We start from the raw sequence: 25,135 nt of genomic DNA, 5'->3' as shown, positions 1-25,135 counted from the left end.
TGGTGCCGAGTTCTGGCGTCAATTCCCCCTTCTCCCCAGCACTGCCTCACTGCAGCGGCTTGACACGGCAACTGCTCTGCCCAGGACCGCAAGAAATTGCAGGGAGCTGTGAACGCAGCCCAGTCCATCACGCAAACCAGCCTCCCCTCATTTATTCCATCTGCACTTCCCACTGCCTCAGGAAAGCAGCCCGCATAATCAAGGACCTAAAACCACAGAACAATACAGCATAATACAGTCCCTTCGGCCCACCTCTCCCACCTTGGTCTCACCCCCGCGCCCCCCCCCCCCCCCCCCCCCCCACCAATCAGGCAAAAGCCTGAGAGCACGAACCACCAAACTCAAGGACAGCTTCTATCCCACTGTTATCGGACTCTTGAACAGACTGTGATGCTGGAGGAACTCAGCAGGCAGGCAGCATCCGTGGAGAAAAGCAGGCGGTCAAGGTTCAGGTCAGGGCCCTTCTTCAGGACTCTGAACAGCATCCTGAAGAAGGGTTCTGACCCAAAACGTTGACCGCTTGCTTTTCTCCACAGATGCTGCCTGGCCTGCTGAGTTCCTCCAGCATCATGGTGTTTCTCATCTAGATTCTAGCACCTCCAGTCCTTTGTTTCTCTTGAACAGACCTCTCATACACTAAAAGATGAACTCTTGATCTCGCAATCTACCTCGTCGTGGTCCTTGCACTGTATTTGTCTGCCTGCATCGCACTTTCTTTGTAATTGCAACACTTCATTCTGCATTCTGTTTCTTTCTACTAAACTCAATATTACTGATGTGCTGAAATGATCTGTCTGGATTGCCTATGAAACAAAGCGTTTCACTGTACCTCAGTACCTTATACGATCAGATGGACTCTGACCTCACGATCTACCTTGTTGTTGCCTTGCACCTTATTGCACTGCACTTTCTCTGTAGCTGTGACACTTTACCCTGTACTGTTACTGTTTTTACCTGTACTGCATCAATGCACTCTGTACTTACTCAATGTAACTGCACTGTGTAATGAATTGACCTGTACGATCAGTATGCCAGACAAGGGTTTCACTGTACCTCGGTACAAGTGACAATAATAAACCAATACCAATACATGTGACAACAATAATAAACCAAAACTATTCCAGGGATGCACTGTCCTATCAATACACTAGAGTTGTACAGCACGGAAACAGGCCCTTAGGCCCAACTCATCTATGCCAACCAAGATGCCCGTCTAAGCTAATCTGATATGGAATCATTGAGTAATCTAAACCACCGCTGGACGGGCTGTAGTACATCATGTTGTTGTCTTCTTCCCCCTTCCACCCCCTGGATTCTCATGCTCAAGTCTCTGGATCATGACAATGGTGGTCCTTCCTACACTGCCTCTGACAGCCTTGGGTTGTTCGAAAGTACCTACCAGCCAACAAAATAGAGCAGAATATCCTGGAGCGTTCTGTTGGGGAGCAGCTGTGGAAGAAACACAAGAGTTTATATTTCAGGTTAAAACTCTTCCACTGTCTCCTTGTGGATGCTGCCTGACCCGAGTGTACCGGAGTATTCTGTTTTGTCTCAAAATTCCAGCGTCTGCACTATTTTGCTGATTAATGAAGTAGCCTTGTCAGAAGTGTGGCAACCAACCTGAATGCTTCCCTAGACATCAGTGAGAAAATGACCACATAATCTGTTTTTGTAATTTTCATAATCTATTTTTAATATAAATATTATTCACGATATTCAGGAGAATTTGCCTGCAATTACAAATACAGGAAAAGCAAGTAGCTGTATATTGAAATAAAAACAGGAAGTGCTGGAAATGCTCAGCAGGTCATTCAGTGCCTGTGGAAAGTGTAACATAGTTAAGGTTTCAAGTCAGGACCTTTCACTGTAAAGTTATCTCTGCTTCCACAACCTTGTGGCAGGGAGTTCCAGCTCATTGCTACTTGCTACATATAAAAGTTTTCCCTAACATTCTCTCATGCCCTTTGCCCTAAACCTTGTGTGCCTCCACCCCTACCCCTTGTCCTTTGCCATCAGTTGTGTTATGATATTGTGCACCTCCATCAAATCTCCCTTCCACCATTTCACTCTGAGGAGAAGAACCCAATCTAACCTTGTTGCTAAAGTCCCTCATCGCTGGTAAATCTCTGCACCCTTTCAATGGCCATCACATCCTTCCCATTGGAATTGGTTTATTATTGTCACAGGTACCGAGGTGCAGTGAAAATCTTTGTTTTGCATCCCATCAGATCATTTCATAACAGTGCATTGAGGTAGTACAAGGGAAATCAATAACAGAATGCAGGATAAAGTGTTATAGTTACAGAGAAAGTGCAGTGCAGGCAGACAATAAGGTGCAAGGCCATAACGAGGTAGATTGTGAGGTCAAGAGTCCATCCTTATCGTACTAGGGGACCATTCAAGAGTCTTCTAACAGCGGGATAGAAGCTGTCCTTGAGCCTGGTGGTACGTGCTTTCAGGCTTTTGTATCTTCTGCCCGATGGGAGAGGGGAGAAGAGAGAATGTCCAGGTGGGTGGGGTCTTTGATTATGTTGGCCACGTTACCGAGGCATTGAGAATTGTAAACAGTCCACGGAGGGGAGGCTGGTTTCTGTGATGTGCTGAGCTGTGTCCACAACTCTCTGCAGTTTCTTGTGGTCCCAGGCAGAACAGTTGCCATACCAAGCCATGATGCATCCAGATAGGATGCTTTCTATGGTGCCTTGATAAAATTGGTGAGGGTCAAAGGGGACATGCTGAATTTCTTTAGCCTCCTGAAGAAGTAGAGGTGCTGGTGAACTTTCTTGGTCGTGGCATCTACGTGGTTGGACCAGGAAGGCTCTTGGTGATGTTCACTCCTAGGAACGTCAAATTCTCATCCCTCTCAACCTGAGCACTGTTGATGTAAACAGGAGTGTGTGCACTGCCCCCCTTCCTGAAGTCAATGACCAGCTCTTTTGTTTTGCTACATTGCGGGAAAGGTTATTGTCATGACACCATGTCACTAGAGTCATAGAGCAATACCAGCATGGATGTAGGCCCTTCGGCCCAACCAGTCCATACCGACCACAGTGCCCACCCAGCTCGTCCCAATTTCCTGCATTCGGCCCATATCCCTCTAAACCTCATCCCTGCATTTACTTATCTAAGTGCTTCCTAAATAATACTATTGTACCTGCCTCAACTACTTCCTCTGGCAGCTCGTTCCATATACTCACCACCCTCTGCGTGGAAAAACTTGCCCCTCAGGTCCCTTTTAAATCTTTTGCCTCTCACCCGAAACCTTTGTCCCCTAGTTTTGCCTCCACTACCCTGGGAAAGACTGCTACCATCCACCTCATCTATGCCCTAGCTTCTCTATCTCCTTCCTGTACTCTGATTCATTGTTATTTTGAGATATGGCCCATTACGGTGGTGTCATCTGCAAACTTGTAGATAGAATTAGGGCAGAATCTGGCTACACAGTTGTCCGTGTATAGGGAGTAGAGTAGGGGGCTGAGGACGCAGCCTTGTGGGGCACCAGTGTTGAGAATAATCATGGCAGAGGTGTTGCTGCCTATCCTCACTGATTGTGGTCTGTTTGTCAGGAAGTCAAGGATCCGGTCGTATTAGCAACTAAAGCAAACCTTTGTAAATTTGAACAATCTAGAAAAGTTTGTCTTGAGCAATTCATTTTCTTTGGTTTGTTGGCAGCACAATTTTCTGATTCAGAGGTTACTGATTAAGGAACACTTGAAGCTGTCACCTTAGACTATCCCTACAGTCCATTGCAGTACAGAATGATGTGCTGCATTAGTGGGGAAAATCGGTTTTACCCCCTCAGCTGGAATCTGCGGCCCTGTAACTTGGCAGTCTTTTGACAGTGAGAAAGAAAAATACAAGCTAGCAAAGGAGTGATGTTAGATAGGCAGCACAGTGGCAAATGGGATTCATTCTCAAGTCTGAGGTATCACATTTGGAGAGGGTAAGCAAAGTAAGGAAATGCACATAACATGGTAGGGTGCTAGGTGTAGAGGAAAGTAGTCCTTTTTCTCATTTTTTTAGAATTCATACCCTACTGGCAAGAAAAGCATTGCAAATTTCAAGCCCATTGTTCTCGGGAAGGTGGCGGTGAGCTGCCGCCTTGAACACCAGTTTCAACCACATTGAAGACTAGTTAAATCGAGATAAACCTTAAGTTTAGGTCTTGTCCATGTTGTGCAGAATGTTATTTTAAATTCTTGGTGCTGCATTTTTGACAGCATGCAAAAATACTGGACAAAGTGCAGAAGCTATTATCTGGAATGGTACCAATGATGAGGAACTGGGGAAGATGTTTTGGGAGAAATTTTAAAATCATGAAATGTATTGAGTATGGTGAGAATAAACTATTGTGAGAGTAGAAGGATTAGAAACCTGAGTTATTGGCAGAAGAACTAGAAATGGCATTAAACTGTGAGTTGGAATATGCTTGAAAGAGCACAGTAGTAAGTTCAAAGTAACTCTCAAAAGAGAATTTGATAAATACTTGTATGGCAGGATCACAGGAAGAAAAGGGTATAGAACTAAAGGTCAGCGCAGGTACTTTGGGCTGAATGGATTCCCGTGTGGCTTTCTATTTTGAACTATCCATCACCAGGTCACCTAATCAGAGGAACTAAATTTAAAATTATCACAGGAATAAAGGTTGTTCTTTTTTTGGTGGGGGGGGGGGTGTGGGGGGCAGAATTATTTTATGCAGTAGATGGTGAAAACAATCAGCTGTAGTAGTCTTCAAAATAGTGGGTCAGATATTCTAAAGAAAGATTTAAAAGATCCAGGTGGAAAAATGAGCTCTGTCAGTAAATAAACAATAAAGGCACAGTGATAGCTTCTTCTTGTGATACTTAGTTGATACCAGTTTTAAAGAACCAACTTTGTCTTCTCAATGTTGGTGATAATTTGTACTCCAGATTTTAGTTTTTAAAAAGTGACTCATTAAGACTGATAACCAACAATTAATGGAATCGTAGCAGAGAAACAGTCCTTCAGCCCACTATGTCTGTGTCAACCATTTTGCTCAACTACACTAATCCCTTTTTCCCGCACTAGGACTGTATTCTGTGCCTTGACTATTTAAATATCTGTCTAAATGCCGCTTAAATGTAGTAGTTGATTCAATATAATCTTCCATTTCTTTCCCAGTCCGCACCAGTTATCCTCCTGAAGGAGGGGACAGACACTTCCCAAGGGATTCCACAGCTGGTCAGTAACATTAATGCCTGTCAGGTTATTGCTGAGGCCATTCGAACCACGCTGGGACCACGTGGGATGGACAAACTGATTGTGGATGACAGAGGTAAAGGCACTGGGCAATTTGTCCTGACATTTCTATCTTCACAAATCTGTTTAGTTTTGCTCAAAAATTGCTGAGGAGCTGCTCCAGATTGCTTCAGTTCAAGGAACTTAACTGATTAGTTTTATTTCATTATGTTTAGGGCCATTGAACACATTACACTGTGCCAAGCAGTGCATGGTCCATGCAGTGGTTTCAAATAACCATTGCCTATTATGCTGTACTAACTTGGGTTTTATTCATTATGCTTGTTGAGTACAGGCGAACCCTTGCTACGTTGGGGTAGGGGGCTGTGTTCCTAGAAAACGGTCCGTATCCCGATTTTTCCGCAATGCAAAGCCGTGTCATCTGTGCGTGCTTCAAGAAATGCAAGTTGTTAAAAAAAATAAGTTTGTGTTGATTTATTTACTTTTTTTTGAATAAATTCATAATGATTTCTGAACGCAAGGGTCACCTGTTATTGCAAACTGTTCATTCAACACTACCCAAAGATGGTACTGTTCCCAAATAACATCCAGACTACAGTGCAGCTGACCCCTAAATATAAATCAAAATGGCCCAGTGCAGAGTGTTGATGTCAGTTCTGTTTGGTGTCCTGCCCAGCCAGTCCATGTAGGACCAACTTGGCATTTCAGCTGATGTATATTGCATAATTGGCAGGGTTTCTGTGCATTACTGTTGCGTACATATATTTTCCCATTTTGGGGGTTTACAGTTTCTTGCACTATCCCAAGTTTAACTGTGCATAATTTTTGTTAAAAGGGAAAGCTACCATTTCAAATGATGGGGCCACCATCTTGAAGCTGCTTGATGTTGTTCACCCAGCTGCAAAAACCCTTGTAGACATCGCAAAATCACAAGATGCTGAGGTAAAACAAATTGCTTTTCCCCACTCTTGGTTGGGATCACAAATCGTGCTCTCACAGCCACTTGAGTGCTTGATAGTTATAGATTAGAAATCATATAAAGTTAGTAAGTTGACTGTTCTTATGTTTCCAGGTGGGCGATGGGACCACATCAGTTACTCTCTTGGCTGCAGAATTCCTAAGACAGATCAAATCATACGTGGAAGAGGGGCTTCACCCCCAGATTATTATCCGATCCTTTCGTACAGCCACCCAGCTGGTAATGGCCTCCTTGATTACCTTACAATGGATGGCTAAGATTTAACAGAGAGATTCACGGCTCATTGCTTTCCTGAAAATGCATTTAGAAAGTTGGCATTTCTCCAATCTTGCATTACTGCAGTTTCCTGGAAAGTGCATCCCCTGACTGGCTCGCCTCTTATTACAGCACAGCTCTTTGGCCTGCCGTGTTTATGCAGACCATGGTGCTAATCTAAACTAATCCCATGTGCTTGCACATGATCCATATCCTCTAGTGCCTGCCTGTTCATATGTCTGACCAGAGCCCTCTGTACATCCATGCTCCTAAGGATTTTTTCTATTTACATATTCCCCTTGTATTTGACCTTTCAAAATGCATTGGCTTGCATTTGTCTAAGGCTTGCACTGTAGAACTCCCTCCCTTTCCATTTAACTTTCCTTCACAAATCTGCTTGAAATCTACCTTGGACCAAACTTTTCACAATCCCTCTTCTGTGTTCTTCTTGCTTTGGTGTTGATCTTTATTGTTTTTGCTCCTGTGACATAGTTTGAGGTATTTTACTACTTTAAAGGTGCTAAATAAATGGGATTAACACTGGAGAGATTCCCCGATGTTATATCAGATTCACAATCACAGATATTTCCTCTAAGGTTCATGACTGAAAGATACGGAAGCTCTCTTCTGTGCAGTGGGCCAGTATTAGTGCCTCTCATCAACATCACTAAACAGATTATCTGGTCACTATCACATTGCTGCTTGTGGCAGCTTGTTGTGTGTAGGTTGGCTGCCTTCTAAGTTCCAGTTTAAACTACTATGACTGTGAAGTGCTCTACACACAGCAAAGCAGTTTGATGTTATAAACTTTGAGGTTTTCCTACTGTCTAATTAGTGTTTTTGTTATCTTTAACTATGTAAATGATTTTATTTTTTTGTTTCCTGGAACAGGCTGTGGAAAAAATTAAATCCATTGCTGTAACTGTGAAAAAGGACAACAAGGAGTAAGTGTGATTGTCTCAGTGTGTACATCTGTGGTAACAATGTACAGGTATTTTCCGTGTATATTCACAGTATTTACATCAGAAGTCAAGTGAGCTTGGTAATAGTGTTATAGTTTGCCATAGGGTAACTGAGAGAAGACATTACCCACAGTCACCAGTCTGTAATTATTTGAACCAATATTTGATAATCAAAAAATAATATTAAAAGTTACATTGACAATGCACTTCAGCATGTAAAACATCCATGTCTAGGCTGACTCTTTGCTGGAGCAAGCTATCACTAATCCTGCTGGCCTGATCTCTCTCCATGGCACCACTGATTCCCTTAAACTTGATCTTGGTCTCTCAGCAACTCCCTGTGGCAAAGCTTAACAATGCTGTGAGTAAAGGAATGCAATCTCATCCTTGCCTTGATGTTTTTAAATCATCAATGTGAAATAGTCACCGGAAATGCAACAGGGAATTCGTAATGAAAAGAGTGGTGAGAGTATGGAATTTGCCCCCACAGGGAGTGGATGAGGGGAATAGTGGCGATGCATTTAGCTGGACGTGAGAGAGAAGGGAATGGATCTAGTTGAGTAACGATTGGAAGAGGCTTGAGAGTTGCAGAAACCCTGGCATGGATTGGTTGGGCATTGTGGTATGTTTCTGTGCTGTGCAGCCTGTGTAATTCTGTGTTGCCAGGGTTGGAAAATAGTTATGAGAAAAGAATCGGCTGTATTTTGGAACAGGAGATTATGAGGAGATATTTAGTTAAAGTGTAGAAAATTATGAGGGACTTAGACCAAGTAAATTCTTAGGATCTATTTTCCCTTACCAGAGGGGTCAAAAGCCTAGGGCTGATGATTTAGAATAATTGGAGCAAGGATTCGAGAGGAAATGAAATTTTTTTTTTTAGCCAGACGGTGGAAGTCTGGAACATATTGCCCTAAAAGGTAGTAAAGCCAGAAATACTGATCACGTTGAAAACATTCTTAAATGTAACCTGCAGGGTACGGTAGTGTAGCGGTTAGCGTAACACTTTACAGTGCCAGCGACCCAGGTTCAATTCTGGCCACTGTCTGTAAGGAGTTTGTACATTCTTTCTGTGTATGCGTGGGTTTCTTCTGGGTGCTCTGGTTTCCTCCCATATTCCAAAGATGTACAGGTTAGGAAGTTGTGGGCATGCTGTGTTGGCGCCAGAAGCGTGGCAACACTTGTGGGCTGCCCCCAGAGCACTCTATGCAAAAGATGAATTTCACTGTGTGTTTCGATGTACATGTGACTAATAAAGAAATCTTATAAACTGGGTGTTAGAAGTAGGATTATGCTGGATAACTTTTTTATCTACCACCACAGGCACAATGAACTAAATGCCCTCCTGTGTCAAAAATTTCTACAAAGTGTTGCAATTTTCACATTGTTCTACAGTGTTATGGCGGTGAAGGCAGTTAATGCTTATGGTGATGGATAGGGATAGACCGTTGGTCAAGTGGGTAGCTGTGAAATTCTTTTAACAGGTCAGATGCAGATAGAGAATGAACTTGTGACTTTAGTTTTTATTTTGGTCCTTTTAACATTTTGTTTCTTCTCTCCTGCCCATGCAGGCATCAACGAGAGCTTTTTGAGAAATGTGCTGCTACTGCCCTCAGCTCCAAACTGATTGCTTTGCAGAAAGGTTTCTTCTCCAAAATGGTGGTGGATGCCGTTATGATGTTGGATGACCTTCTCCCACTGAAAATGATTGGAATAAAAAAAGTTCAAGGAGGTGGTTTGGAAGTCAGTATTCTATCAGCAGCTATTTCTAGTCATTAAAATATTAATGAGGCTAAGAAAAAATACTAAAGGGAATTTTACACAGCTCTCCATTATAGCTTAATGTTTTTTTTAAAAGGTTCTTCTGGTTTTATAGGCTTAACATAACCTAGTGCTTTTGTATTTTATTCCTCTATTAAACCAAGAAGCTTTTATCAACTTGACACACCAACATGTGAACCTGTTTTGTTTAAATTTTTCATTCCAAAATATATTTCTTCATGTTGAAAGCCAACAGCCATGCCCATTTCACCTCTCCTGTCTTCCTGAAGTTTCCTGTGTTGTCTTTGCTATTTATTACATTTTTAAGAATATGTCATTTGTAAACTGAAGTTGTGTTGTGTAATATCTGTTAGTTCTGATAATGACCCCTGACAGTCAGCTGTTTACCTTTCTCAGGTCTGAAAAATATTCATCACTACTTCAGTGTTTTGTCCTACTCAGTTTCATACTCTACTCCCACTGCCATTAACCTCATGATCTTCAGTTGTGCTATTGATGTGTGATGCATAATCAGATGTGATTTGAAAGTCTCAGCTCTTCTAACTTTTTGAATTCTCTGTTACTTTGCCGAAGACCTGCTGGCTCTTCTCTTCTTATGCTTCTTCTAATCCATGTGGTTGTAACAATGATGTTTACTATAACCTTTACTTGCTGACTTGATTCTTTGGAGATAGAGATCACGTGTATCTACTGCAGCTTTATTTAGTCCTGGGAATTTCTACATATGGGTCCTACCCAGGTTATGACAAGGTTCTATTCCTGAGAACTGTTTGTAACCCAGAAATGTGGATGCCCGCAATATATTTAGACAAAAACATAGACCAACCAATGACAATTTGTAGTTAAACCAGGGCATTTAACGCTGCCATTCAGATTTCTCTGCAAGATGCAATGATATTGCTGTGAACCAAGCTCCCCCATGGTGGAAGTTGCCTGCAGTTCTATGGCAGCCAACATATCCATCCCGCTGGTCTCTCAAACGGTCATTCGTATGTATGGGCTGTGCACAAGTCAGGCATTCCTAACTGGGGAGGAGCTGTACTGCAAGGATCTGTGGAATGCTAGCAGAGTTATCAGCACTCTGCCCTTGCAGACCCATAATGTACTGCAGGCTCAGCAACTAGACAATTCAACATTCTGTAACTTCTGTCTAATTGTCAGATTGATCCTTGACTATTTATTTGAGTTGAAATCCATTAGTTAAGATGGTGGGTGGCCCAGTTGTCATAGAGTCGTAGAGCCATCCAGCATGGAAACGGGCCCTTGGGTCCAATTTGTCCATGCTGACCAAGTTGCCAAACTGAGCTAGTCCTATTTACCTGCATTTAGCCCATGTCCTGCTAAACCTTTTCTATCCATGTGCCTGTTTAAAAAGTATTTTAAATATTGTAATTGTACCCACCGCTACAACTTCCGGCAGCATGTTCCATATACCCATTAACCTCTGTGTAATAAAAAAAACTTGCACCTCAGATGCCTTTTAAATCTTCCCCCTCTCACTTTAACCCTATGTCATTAGTTTTGGACTCCCCTACTCTGAGGAAAAGGCTGTGACCATTCACCATTATCTATGCCCCTGATGAGTTTATAAACCTCTGTAAGGTCACCCCTTAGCCTTCTACGCTCCAAGGAAAACAGTAGCCTCCCCGTATGATTCAAGCCCTCCAGTCCCAGTAACATCCTCATAAATCTTTTCTGTAACCTTTCTAGTCTAATGACATCCTTCCTCGAGCAGGGTGACCAGAACTGTACTCAGTACTCCAAATGTGGTCTTGCTAATGTCTTGCTGCTGATGGTCTTGCACATGTTAACAGTGGAAAACCTTCTCCCTATATATAAACAATGCTGGACCACATGTTAACTGTCTCTCCTGTCCAATCGTAAGGCTTTTCTTTTGAAATTACCAGCTTTAGTGAAATTCTCTCATCTTTGGTCCTGCTCATAGGAATCTCAATTGATAGCTGGTGTCGCCTTCAAGAAAACATTCTCTTACGCTGGATTTGAAATGCAACCCAAGAAATACAACAAGCCGAGGATTGCACTGCTGAATGTGGAATTGGAGCTCAAAGCTGAGAAGGATAATGCAGAGATCCGGGTGGACAATGTTGAGGTCAGTGCTGTGGAGGGCAGATCAATTTTAATTCTGTTCTGTGTTTGTGCAGAAAGTGGAGGGAGTGTTAGTCTGGTTATCAGCTTCTGCTCACTGAATACCCTGCACACTGTTGCGCAAAAATAGTACTGGGTGCAATATTGAGAATTGTTAATACCAAGATGTTGTCTGGTTCCATGGCCTTTACTGTGTCTAGTGCTCTCAGCTATTTCTTAATATCATGTTCCATTAAGTTTTACTGTCCTGGCATCTGCTGGATAATGTATGTCCTGTTCACAAGGAGTAGGATAAATCTAATCCAGCTAATCAGTCTACTCCCAGTCATTGGCAGCCTGGTGGAAGATGTGCTGTCAAGTGGCATTTACTCATCAATATCCTGCTTGATGTTTACTTTGGGTTCTACCAGGATCCTTTCCAAAATCTCCACATCCTTCCTGTAATGGGGCCACCAAGTATGGATTAACCAATGTTTAGACTCCTTGACATCAAGGTGACCATGGACTGAGTGTGATGCAGGAGCGTGCAGAAACAGAAATCAGTGGGCATCAAAGGGTAAAAAATCCAACAGTTGAGCTCATACCCCACACAAAGGAAGATGGTTGTGGTTGTTGGAGGTTAATCATCACAGCTCCAGGAATTCTTCAGGTCAGTGTCTGAGGCCCATGCATCTTCACCTGATCATCAGTGACCTTCCTTCCATCACAGGTTCAACAGCGGGAGGGTTCACTGATGATTGCAAAATGTTCAGTTCCATTTACCACTCCTCAGATGAGAGACCTGGAGAGCATTCAGGTAAAACAGCACGGAAGGGTCAGACAATGACCATTTCCAACTAGCAATGGTCTAATCACCTACCCTTGACGTTCAGTGACTTTTGCTATGTCCCCTGTAATCACCACTAACTAGAAACTCAACTAGACCAGGCACATGGATACAGTGGCTGCAAGAGCAGGTCAGAGGCTCTGTATCCTGCAACTAATGACTCACTTCCTGACACCCCAAAGCCTTGCTGACTCCCCTGCCTCCATCAACAACATATGAGTGTGTTTGAATATTCTTTGGCCTGGATGAATGCAGTTCCAAGAAGCTCAGCACCGTCCAGGGCAAAGCAGCCCAATCGATTGGAGCCCATCCACAACCCTAAACGTTCACTCCTTCCACGACCAGCTCACAATGCTTCAGTGAATGTTTAGGGATGCACTGCAATGTTCCACTCTAGGCTACTTCAGCACTTCCCAAACCCGCAGTCTCTACCACCAAGAAGGACAATGGCAGCAGATGCAAGGGAACACCTAGTTCCCCTCCACATAGCTCACCATCCTGAAATGTCTCACCAGTCCTTCGCTGTTGTAGCTTCTATAAACTGGAACTCAAAATGGATTAGCGCACTTCAAGAAAGCAGCTTGCTGTTGTCTTCTCAGTAGCAATTAGAAATGGATAACTAATGCTGGAAACACCAGCGACAGTCAGACCCTGAGAAATTTTAAAAAGTCTGTTTTGCTATGTGTTAATTCCTATGCATTGGACCTTTTATAAAGTACTCATATGTCACCTTCACTTTGTACGAAGTGTATGGGTTCAGGAGAATCGACAGGGGCAGTGGTCGGCTGATTTTGATATTGCTTGTCTCAGCCAGCTGGGTTGCTACGTTCATCTGATTTGTCTTTGCAAGACAAGTTTAGAAATGGCAGGATACTGGCTGGCTTAGATTTGGACTTCTGTTGTTTATTCTGAACATCTGGTTTTAGATTGTAACCAGGCTTTTACTGTTTAATGAATTAATTCCCTGCTACCCCAGGAGTGCCCTATGAAGCCCACAGCATGTGTGGGGTGAGAAGAAGTGTTTTACGTCAAGTCTGCACAGGCTTTACTCTCACTCTTTCTGAGTTTGATAGCAGTGGCCTCCTGTGGTGCTCCTGTGCTCTAACAGCCAGTGTGTGAAACCATTGCAGCTGGGTCCAAATTCAGGAGGCTTGCCTTGGATCTGAAGTAGTGTGAATCTGAAATAAAAACCGAAAATGCAGGAGATAACCGATAAAACAGGCAGCAACTATGGAGAGAGAAGTAGAGTTAACCTGAAACTGTGCCTCTGCTTCCTTGTGCATACCTGCTGACAATTTCTGAACCCTTGTGCATGGAAATAAATGACAATTGTACTAATGTATTGCCGCACCACGCTGCACCATACAACCTAGTTCCACTCTTTACTTGATCTTACTATTAATTACTCTGGTTTCTTACTGTTTCTAGGACTATCAGGCCATTGTTGATGCTGAGTGGAATATTCTTTATGACAAGCTTGAGAAGATATACCAGTCCGGAGCTAAGGTTGTGCTGTCCAAACTTCCCATAGGAGATGTGGCGACCCAATATTTTGCAGATAGGGACCTGTTCTGTGCTGGCAGGGTCCCAGAGGAGGATCTCAAGCGGACCATGATGGTCAGTGATTTTGCAGAGTTTAATTGGTAAAATGCTTGAATGGAAATGTGCTGTCGGGAGTGTGTACTACATGCAACTTGGCTGTTGGTAGATCTGGGAGTGGGATCTGCTTCTGTCACAGGTCTCACTAATGAGTTGTGCGACTGACATTAGATCACAGTATAAGGCCTGCTGCAATAAGTGGTTGCTCATACCCGTGAAATTGTTAATAAAAAGCTGCAGACTCTGGAGATCTGAAAATAAAACAGAAAATGTAGAGAGTAGTGGGTCAGGCAGCATCTGCGGAGTGTTAACATTTCAGGTCAGTGATCTTCCTTCAGAACTTTAAAAAAAAAGTGGGAAAGTGTCTGGTGAAAGTTTCAGATGCTGCCTGACCCAAGCACCTCCAACATTTTCTTTTTTTATTGCTAATAAAATTGTCTTGTGATCTTGTCTGGAGTTAATGAAACCGTTATGTTGGTTCAGTCTGCTTTATTCTCGTTAAAAGGTGAGCAGTTGTTGGGTTTGAGTTATGTAGGAGAGAAGTGTTAATGTGGTTCTCTTACTTTTTTTCCATGTTTCTTATTGAGAGGTTAACCCTTGCTGTATTCCAGTTCAGAACCAACCCCTTGTTCACCTGCAGGGCTTGTCACGGAAATTGGTTGACCATTTGACTGCGCAGCCATCGTGGCAGGATGTATTTAGAATAGTCAGGATCCAAGAGACACGACAGTACTGCTTGATGTTAATGGAATGGGTGCATGTGTTGAGTCTCCGCAAACGTGTTTGTGTTTTTTGTCCTTCCTGTAGGCCTGTGGTGGTTCCATTCAGACCAGCGTTAATGCCATGACAGATGATGTGCTGGGACAGTGTGAGCAGTTTGAGGAGGTCCAGGTTGGAAGTGAAAGGTAACCAAGACTTGGTTTCCATCTGCATGGTTTGTAACCCAGCATCTACTTGTTGGTTCATTCCTGGAATCTCACCATGAATTTATTGGAATTGGTTTGTTATTGTCACTTGTACCGAGGTACATTGAACGGTATGCAAGACAACTTTTTCATACAGGTCAATCATTACACAGTGCATTGAGTTAGTACAAGGGAAAACAATAACAGAATGCAGAATAAAGTGTTATAGTTATAGAGAAAATGCAGTGCAGGCAGACAATAAGGTGCAAGGTCATAATGAGGTAGATTGTGAGGCCAAGAGTCCATTTTATCACATGACAGCAGTTCCAGACTGGTGTTAGTGTATGGACCAAAAAAATATAATTGACCTAGGCCACACACTGGCAGTATAATTGCATATAGTGGATGTAACTTATTTCCGACTCACAAGGCTTCAGTGCTGGTGGTACTAATGCTGAATGAGTTGATTTGGACCTCAGCGTTGGCACCACTGCTGCTTCTGGTTTGTACAAAGGACCTGGATTCAGAAACTAGTTAAATCAGAGTGGACATTGGAATTAGCAGAGGTGGCCAGAATGACTTAGGCAGCACATACAATTGGACAAAACAACACCCATGTCCCTTAGATAGGGTGGAAAGGTAAATGAGGTGTAATCTTGAAAAAGCTGAGAGAGAAACTGTTTTGTAGAACGAATGCTAAATGTGGCCAACTGGTACAGATGAACAAAAAAGAGCCATACAGCACAGAAACAGGCCCTTTGATCGGCAAGGACATGGGCCCTCAAGTACCCATCTGTGTTAATCTTATTTTCCAGCACTTTGTCCTTCGCCTACTACGCCTTGGCAGTTTAAGTGCTTCACTACATGTTATAAGAGTATCTGCCTCCACCACCCCCTTGGGCAGTGCATTGCAGATTCCAAAACCTTCTGGGTGAAAAATTTCTTGCTTGGGTTCCCTCTGAACCTCCTACCTCTTTTACCTTAAACCTTTGCCCTGTGATTTTAGACACCTCTGTTTTGGGTAAAGATTTCGTACCATCTACCCTATGTACATCATAGAACCATAGAACAATACAGCACAATACAGGCCCTTCGGCCCACCATGTTATGCCGACCTTTAAACCACGCCGAAGACTAACCCCTTCCTCCCACATATCCCCCTATTTTAAATTCCTCCATGTGCTTACCTAACAATCTCTTGAACTTGACCAACGTATCAGCCTCCACCACCACCCCAGGCAGTGCATTCCATGTATCAACCACTCTCTGGGTGAAAAACCTCTCTCTGATATCTCCCTTGAACTTCCCACCCATTACCTGAAAGCCACGCCCTCCTGTATTGAACATTGGTGCCCTGGGAAAGAGGCGCTGGCTGTCCAGTCTATCTATTCCTCTTAATATTTTGTACACCTCTATCATATCTCCTCTCATCCTCCTTCTCTCCAATGAGTAAAGCCCTTAAGTCTCTCCTCATAATCCACACTCTCCAATCCAGGCAGCATCCTGGTAAATCTCCTCCACACCCTTTCCAACGCTTCCACATCCTTCCTATAATGAGGCGACCAGAACTGGACACAGTACCCCAAGTGTGGTCTAACCAGTTTTGTAGAGCTGCATCATTACCTCGCGGCTCTTAAACTCAATCCCACGACTTATGAAAGCTAACATCCCATAAGAACTACCCTATCCACCTGTGTTCCACCTCTCTTGTCACCCATGGTTCCTTCACCCTGCTATTCTTTCTCTGCCTCACTGGGACAAATTTATCCCTAACATCCTGCAAGAGATCCCTGAACAGCGATCACCTCTCCATAGTACATTTCCCTTCAAAAACGTCATCCCAATTTACACTCCCAAGTTCTAGCCTTATAGCCTCATAATTCGCCTTTCCCCAGTTAAATATCTTCCCATCCTCTTTGCTCCTATCCTTGTCCATGACAATGCTAAAGGTTATGGAGCAGTGGTCACTGTCCCCCAACTGCTCACCCACCGAGAGATCTGTCACCTGACCCAGTTCATTACCTAAAACTAGATCTAGTATGGCATTCCCTCTAGTCGGCCTGTCAACATACTGTGACAGGAATCTGTCCTGTACACACCTAAAAAAAACTCCGCCCCGTCTACACCTTTGGCACTAAGCAGGTGCCAATCAATATTTGGGAAGTTGAAGTCTCCCATGATAACAAACCTGCTGTTCTTGCACCGTTCCAAAATCTGCCTCCCAATCTGCTCCTCAGTATCCCTGCTGCTACTGGGGGGCCTGTAGAATACCCCCAGTAGAGTAACTGCTCCTTTCTTGTTCCTGACTTCCACCCATACTGACTCTAGAGAGGATCCTGCTACATTATCCACCCTTTCTGCAGCTGTAATAGTATCCCTGACCAGTAACGCCACCCCTCCTCCTCTTCTCCTCCCCTCCCTATCCCTTTTAAAGCACTGAAAACCTGGAATATTCAATATCCATTCCTGCCCTGGTGCCAGCCAAGTCTCTGCAAGAGCCACAATATCATAGTCCCATGTATTTATCCAAGCTCTCAGTTCATCACCCTTATTCCTAATACTTGCATTTAAGTAAATGCACTTTAGCCCATCCACCTTTCTACTTTTATAGCCTGTACTCTTGCTTTTCCCTCAAAGCCTCTCTGCCTGTTAGATCTGACTTTTCCCCATCCCCTTCTTCTGACCTACCCCTCTGGTTCCCGTCCCCCTCACAAACTAGTTTAAACCCTCGCAAACACCCTAGCAAACCTGCCTGCAAGGATATTGGCCCCCCTCAGGTTCAGGTGTAACCCGTCCTCTCCGTACAGGTCCCACCTTCCCCTGAAGAGATCCCAATGATCCAAAAATCTAAAACCTTCCCTCCTGCACCAACTCCTCAGCCACGCATTCATCTGCCATCTCCTCCTATTCCTACCTTCGCTATCGTGTGGCACTGGCAGCGATCCCGAGATCGCTACCCCTGAGGTCCTGTTCTTCAGCCTTCTGCCTAGCTCCCTAAACTCACTTTTCAGGACCTCATCTCTCTTCCTACCTATGTCGTTGGTACAATAGACAATAGGAGCAGAAGTAGACCATTCGGCCCTTCGAGTCTGCACCGCCATTTTGAGATCATGGCTGATCCTCAACAATCAATATCCTGTTCCTGCCTTGTCCCCATATCCCTTGATTCCCCTATCTATAAGAAACCTATCTAGCTCCTTCTTGAAAGTGCCCAGAGAATTGGCCTCCACTGCCCTCTGAGGCAGTGCATTCCACAAATTCACAACCCTCTGGGAGAAAAAGTGTTTCCTCCCCTCTGTCCTAAATGGCCTAGCCCTTAAATCATGCCCCCTGGTCCTGGACTTCCCCAACATCTGGAACATATTTCCTGTCTCTATCTTGTCCAATCCCTTAATAATCCTGTATATTTCAATCAGATTCCCTCTCAATCTTCTCAATTCCAGCGTGTACAATCCCAGTCTCTCCAACCTCTCAGCATAAGACAGTCCCGACATCCCCGAATTAACCTCGTAAACCTACACTGCACGCCCTCTATAGCCAGGATATCCTTCCTTAACCCTGGAGACCAAAACTGTACACAGTACTCCAGGAATGGTCTCACCAGGGCCCTGTACAAATGCAAAAGAATCTCTTTGCTTTTGTACTCAATTCCCCTTGTAATACAGGCCAACATTCCATTAGCCTTCATCACTGCCTGCTGCACTTGCTCATTCACTTTCAGTGACTGACGAACAAGGACTCCTAGATCCCTTTGTATTTCCCCCTTACCTAACTCCACACCATTCAGATAATAATCCGCCTTCCTGTTCCTGCTCCCAAAGTGGAGAACCTCACACTTATCCACATTAAACTTCACCTGCCAAGTATCTGCTCACTTACCCAACCTATCCAAATCACCTTGAATTCTCCTAACTTCCTCTACACGTCGCACTGCCACCCAACTTTGTATCATCAGCAAACTTGCTAATGTTATTCACAATGCCTTCATCTAAATCATCAACATAGATCGTAAACAGCTGCGCTCCCAGCACCGAGCCCTGTGGCACCCCACTAGTCACGGCCTGCCATTCTGAGAAACATCCACTCACCCCTACCCTTTGTTTCCTATCTGCCAACCAGTTTTCTATCCATGTTAATACCCGCCCCCCAATTCCATGAGCCCTAATTTTACCCACCAATCTCCTGTGCGGCACTTTATCAAATGCCTTCTGAAAGTCGAGGTATACAACATCCACTGAATCTCCCTCGTCTATTTTCCTGGTTACATCCTCAAAAAAACTCCAGTAGATTAGTCAAGCATGATTTGCCCTTGGTAAATCCATGTTGACTCGACCCAATCCTATCATTGCTATCCAAATATGCCGCTATTTCATCCTTAATAATGGACTCTAGCATCTTGCCCACCACAGATGTTAGGCTAACTGGACGATAGTTCCCCGTTTTCCCCCTCCCTCCTTTCTTAAAAAGTGGGATAACATTAGCCATTCTCCAATCCTCAGGAACTGACCCCGAATCTAAGGAACATCGGAAAATGATCACTAATGCATCCACAATTTCTAGAGCCACCTCCTTTAGTACCCTGGGATGCAGACCCATCTGGACCTGGGGATTTGTCAGTCTTCAGCCCCATTAGTCTACCCATCACCATTTCTTTCCTAATGTCAATCCACTTCAGTTCCTCTGTCACCCTCTGCCTTTTGTCCATCCTTACCTCTGGGAGATTTCTTACGTCTTCCCTCGTGAAGACAGATCCAAAGTACTTACTAAATTCGACTGTTTCCTGTAATAATTTCACCCGATTCGGTCTTCAAGGGCCTAACATTGTTCCTAACTAACTTCTTTCGCTTCACATACCTAAAAAAGCTTTTGCTATCCTCCTTAATATTCCTGGCTAGCTTGCCTTCGTACCTCATTTTTTCTTCCCGAATTACCTTTTTAGTTAAGTTCTGCTGCACAAAAATTTCCCAATCTTCTATCTTCCCACTCAGCTTGGCTCTGCCATACTTCGTCCTTTTCAACACAATGCTATCTCTGACTTCCTTTGTCAGCCACGGTGGCCCCTTTCCCCTCTTTGAGTCTTTCCTCCTCTGGGGAACAAACTGATCCTGCACCTTGTGCATTATTCCCAAGAATACCTGCCATTGCTGTTCCATTGACAATTCTGCTAGGATGCCCGCCCAGTCAACTTTAGCCAGCTCCTCCCTCATGGCTCCATAGTCTCCTTTGTTCAACTGTAAAATTGACCCTTCTGATTTGCCCTTTTCCCTCTCCAATTGCAGATAAAAACTTATCATGTTATGGTCACTGCCTCCCAATGGCTTCTTTACTTCGAGTTCTCTTATCAAATCCTGCTCATTACACAGCACTAAATCCAGAATAGCCCTCTCCCTGGTCGGCTCTCGTACCAGCTGCTCCAAGAATGCATCTCGGAGGCACTCTATAAACTCCAACATGAACCACAACTTCTGGCTGTTCTCCCTCCTGCTCGAGAATCCTGTGGACCCGATCAGAAACATCCCGGACCCTGGCACCTGGGAGGCAACATACCATCCGGGATTCATGCTCACTGCCACAGAACCTCCTATCTGTTTCCCTGACTATCGAGTCCCCTATCACTACTTCCTTCCTCTTCTCCTCCCTTCCCTTCTGAGCAGCAGGACCAGTCCCTGTGCCAGAGACCTGGCTACTGCTGCTTGATCCCTGCAGGTCATCCCCCTCAACAGCTTCCAAAGTGGAAAACCTGTTATCGAGGGGAACAGCCCTTGGGGTCCTCTCCACTATCTGCCTGTTCGTTTTCTTCTTCCTTTTCTCTTCCACAGCTGCCATAGCTTCTCTGTGGTGTAAACTGTTGCTTGTTTTGGGGATCTATAACGGAAACGTGTAACCTCTTTTACCTGCACCCCAGGTACAATTTCTTCACTGGGTGCCCCAAGGCCAAGACGTGCACAATCATTCTTCGAGGAGGTTCAGAGCAGTTCATGGATGAGACAGAACGCTCCCTTCATGATGCAATCATGATTGTCAGACGGGCCATCAAGGTGAGAGCTTAAAAATAACGTGGAATTGGAAGGATGTAGCTTTCCTGATTTATTGGTCTTGTAACTGAAAATGGAAAGAGGGCTGAGTAGTCCGAGCAGCCCAAAGATTCAATTTCTGTTAATCGAAGCAACATAGTCATACAGCATGGAAACAGGCCCTTCGGCCCAACTTATCCATGCTGAGAGTGTTGCTCAACAAGCTAGTCCCATCTGCCTGCATCTGGCCCATAGCCCTCTAAACCTCTCCTATCCATGTACTTATCTAGATGGCTTTTAAATGTTGCTAATGTGCCCGTCTGAACCACTATTTCTGGCAGCTCATTCCAAATACGCACCACCTTTTGTGTGAAGAAGTTGCCCCTGATGTCCCTTTTAATTCTCTCACCTCTGATCTTAAACCTATGTCCTCTTGTTTATAGCACCGTCTCCCTAGGAAAAAGACTGTGATTTCACCCTGCCTGTGCCCCTCATGATCTTTGTATGTCTCTATCAGGTCATCCCCCCAATCTGCATTCCATGTTCATGGTAGTCAGATTACTGTATGAGACAGAGAGGCTGCTGATGCTGCTGGTATCATGAGTGATTGAATCAGGGCTTGTATGGTGCCTGCACAATGGGTATTATTCAGCTGGAGTAGGGGCTATGAATTTCCTCTCACCCCATTGAATCAGAACCTGCCTGCAGTTCGATTTACATTTGGCAGCCCAGCCTGAGAATGTGGTAACAATTGCCGCACAGAGTTACATTTTCAAACACCTAAAGTATTTCTCTTGCTGCCTCTTTCCTGGAAGGCCCTTGTATATATAGAATGATACCACTCAGAGGGAAGCCATTCAGCCCATCTTGTTGATATCAGATCTTTGGTACATTTATCCAATTCCTCCCACCCCTCTGCATTTTCTCTAAAAGTTTTTCATGTTTATCCAGTTCTATTTTAACTGTTGAAATTGAATCTTTTATCATCACTGCCTTGAGCAGTTTGTTCATTGCAACAACAGATCTATTTTGTCAGCTGTACTCCTGCTGATCATCAAATCTATGTTTGGGTCACAGGGCCCAACAACCGAACTGTTCACAGGGTTTGACAGTGTAGCTGCTGAGAGAGGAATCTAGAAGACCTAATCTCACTTCTGAAACAAAATTAGTTTTTAGGAGGGAAATTCTATCAGTTTATGATGTTCTGGTATTTTCGATTTGGAGTCATACAGCATGAAGCAGGCCCTTTTGCCCAACTGGTCCATGCCGACCAAGATTCTTATCTAAGCTAGTCCCATTTGCCTGTGTTTGGCCCATATCCCTCTAAACCTTTTCTGTCCATGTGTCTGTGAAATGTTGTTAATGTACCTGCCTCAACCACTTCCTCTGGCAGCTCGTTCCATATACTGACCACTTTCTGGGTGGAAAGGTTGCCCCTCAGATCTTCCTCCCCTCACCATAAACCTGTGCCCTCTAGTTCTTGATTCCCCAACCCTGGGAAAAAGACTGAGTGCATTCACCCTATCCCCCCATGATTTTATACATCTTTATAAGGTCATCCCTCAGTCTCCTACGCTCCATTACAAAACGTCCCAACCTGCTCAACCATAACTCAGTCCCTCGAGTGCCAGCAACATCCTCGTAAGTCTGCTCAGCACTCTTTCCAGTTTAATGGTTTCTTTCCTATAGCAGGATGAAAAAGAGAATTAAGACCTAAGAGAGGAAAGTGGAGTTGTTAGGTCAGTCATAAATCTTGCAAAGAGAAGCTTGTGGCATTATGCCACTTCAGCCCAGCTACTTTGTTCTGACGGCTTAAACCCATATTCAGCTAGTAGGAAGTCAAAGAGTAATACAGCATGGAAACAGGCCCTTCAGCCCAAGTCATCCATTTGCCTGCATTTGGCACAGTCGCTCCAAATCCTCCCTATGCATGTACTTCTCTGAATGTATTTTGAAGCATGGGTGTATTCAGTGGTGAGGATGACCGCAGTGAAGGGTGGGCTCTGTTGTTCTTTTGACTTGCTCACTCAGTTAATGCGGGTCTTGTCCGTCTTGAAGCAGAAACAGTGAGATGTGTTAATCATTTCGTCTCGTTTTCGCAGAATGACTCTGTGGTTGCCGGGGGAGGTGCCATTGAGATGGAAGTGTCCAAATACCTGCGGGACTATTCTCGAACCATCCCCGGCAAGCCGCAGCTGCTGATCGGGGCGTACGCCAAGGCCCTGGAGGTGATCCCACGGCAGCTGTGTGACAACGCTGGTTTTGATGCCACCAACATCCTCAACAAGCTGCGTGCCAAACACGCTCAGGTAAGCATTCGTCTCTGACCACCCCTCCCACACCCACAGGGCACACAGGAGAGCCTCAGATGTGGTTATTGCATACACTACAGGGAGGGGAAACAACTATCGCAAGCTCTCAAGTCACAAATCAGCAGATTGTGTCCCCGTTCTAATTGAAACTTGTTTGGTTGTCCTCTCTCTCACTTCGAGAGTCATAGAGTAATACATCACAGAAACAGGCCCTTCAGCCCAACTCATCCGTGCCAGCCAAGGTGCTCACCTAAGCTAGTCCCATTTGCCTGCATTTGGCTCATATCCATGTACCTATCCAAGTGTCTTAAATGTTATTGTACCTGCCGCATCCATTTCTTCTGTCAGCCTGTTCCACAAACCCACCCCCCTCTGTGCAAAGAAGTTGCCACTTAGAACCCTTTTTAAATCTTTCCCCTCTCACCTTAAACTTATGCCCTCTTGTTCTTGATTCCCCTACCCTGGGAAAAAGATAAGATAAAATATTTCTTTATTAGTCACATGTACATCGAAACACACAGTGAAATGCATCTTCTGCGTAGAGTGTTCTGGGGGCAGCCTGCAAGTGTTGCCACGCTTCCGGCGCCAACATAGCACGCCCACAGCTTCCTAACCCATACGTCTTTGGAGTGTGGGAGGAAACCGGAGCACCCGGAGGAAACCCACGCAGACACGGGGAGAACGTACAAACTCCTTACAGACAGCGGCCAGAATTGAACCCGGGTCACTGGTGCTGTAATAGTGTTATGCTAACCGCTGCACTACAGTGCCACCCCTGTGCGCATTCACCCTATCTATGCTCCTCATGATTTTATACATGTCCATAAGATCACCCCTCGTTCTCCTACGCTTCAAGTCCCAGCCTGCCCAACCTCTCGCTATAACTCAGGCCCTTGAGTCCTGGCAACATCCTTGTATCATCATTCTAAGATGGCGTTCACAATGGAGCCTCACTGTGCCTCAGCATTTCCTCAGGGATCTGAAGAATGTCTAGATCAGTTGCGGAAGTGAAGGTAGACCTGACTAGAGGGCAAGTACGGCATATTCTTAGATGGTCAGTACCAGGGATTTAGCCCAATACTACCAAAGTATCCAGCACAGAATAGAGTAAACGTCAGGGTAGAGTCATAGAGTTATACAGCACAGAAACAGGCCCTTTGGCCCAACCGGTCCATGCAGGCCAAGATGCCTCATCGAAGCTAGTCCCATTTGCCCGCTTTTGGCCCATAAACTTCTAAACCTTTCCAATCCATGTACCTGTCCAATTGTCTTTTACAAGTTGTTATTGTACCTGCCTCAACCACTTCCTCTGGCAGCTCGTTCCACATACATACCACCCTTTGTGTACAAAAAAAAAGTGGCCCCTTGGGTTCCTATTAAATCTTTCCCTACTCACCTTAAACCTATGCCTTCTAGTTCTTGATTCCCCAAGGAATAGGTCCCCAAGTTAGGGGAACTCTAACCTGGGCCAGGGATGTGCATGAACTTTCAGGGATTGAGTGGACCATAAGTGGGGGAGGAGGAGGACGAGGAGAGAGGGGGCTGTAGGAAGGTGAGATTGGACATGGTCCCTTCCCAAAGTCTACGATGTGATGAAGGGGTGCCTATTCTCTTGTCCTGTCTGCTGCTCACAGGGAGGAACGTGGTATGGCGTCGATGTCAACAACGAGGACATTGCGGATAATTTTGAGGCCTGTGTGTGGGAGCCGGCTGTGGTGCGTATCAACGCCCTAACCGCCGCATCAGAGGCTGCGTGCCTGATCCTGTCTGTCGATGAAACCATCAAGAACCCGCGCTCCACTGTAGATGCCTCGGCTATGTCCAAGGGTCGGGGCAGAGGCAAGCCCCACGGCCACTGAGTCAGCCCAGCACGTGGTTGCTGCTTGGGCAGATCCAGCACCCGTTGGCTCCCAGTCACCGCCAGCAGCCCTGCAGTGGCCACACGTGAAGCTTTTGTGTGCTGCTGGCGTTGTTCTACCAGGCACCTCGTGAATGTCCCTGGGCTTGGGGGCACTCTGCAAACAACTTCCAGCTCCAGGCCTGAGGAAAAGCAGCTCCCTTCAGCTCTATTTATTATTTTCATCATTTTTTTTCCTGACAGAAACGTGTCTGAGAAATAAAGTTCCAATTACTACGTGCCTGAGGTTTTGTCTCTTTTGTGTAGTGTGATCACAGTAA

At 44.7% G+C, this 25,135-nt stretch overlaps 1 protein-coding gene across 1 annotated transcript in view; it reads left to right on the top strand.

The window, feature by feature from the left end:
- cct7 (chaperonin containing TCP1, subunit 7 (eta)) overlaps positions 1-25,095 on the top strand; it is a 26,457-nt gene extending 1,362 nt beyond the window's left edge. Inside the window, exons 2-12 of the mRNA XM_052037530.1 lie at positions 5,143-5,296; positions 6,056-6,162; positions 6,293-6,418; positions 7,346-7,398; positions 8,985-9,156; positions 11,141-11,305; positions 13,556-13,744; positions 14,534-14,631; positions 20,537-20,669; positions 22,748-22,954; positions 24,592-25,095. Coding sequence (XP_051893490.1) covers positions 5,143-5,296; positions 6,056-6,162; positions 6,293-6,418; positions 7,346-7,398; positions 8,985-9,156; positions 11,141-11,305; positions 13,556-13,744; positions 14,534-14,631; positions 20,537-20,669; positions 22,748-22,954; positions 24,592-24,816 — 1,629 coding nt within the window. The 3' untranslated portion in view covers positions 24,817-25,095. The remainder of the gene's footprint in view (positions 1-5,142; positions 5,297-6,055; positions 6,163-6,292; positions 6,419-7,345; positions 7,399-8,984; positions 9,157-11,140; positions 11,306-13,555; positions 13,745-14,533; positions 14,632-20,536; positions 20,670-22,747; positions 22,955-24,591) is intronic.
- Positions 25,096-25,135: the final 40 nt, after the last annotated feature.

This window comes from Pristis pectinata, chromosome 2 (assembly GCF_009764475.1).
Source record: "Pristis pectinata isolate sPriPec2 chromosome 2, sPriPec2.1.pri, whole genome shotgun sequence".
NCBI lineage: Eukaryota > Metazoa > Chordata > Chondrichthyes > Rhinopristiformes > Pristidae > Pristis > Pristis pectinata.
This window is presented reverse-complemented; position numbering and strand designations above follow the sequence as displayed.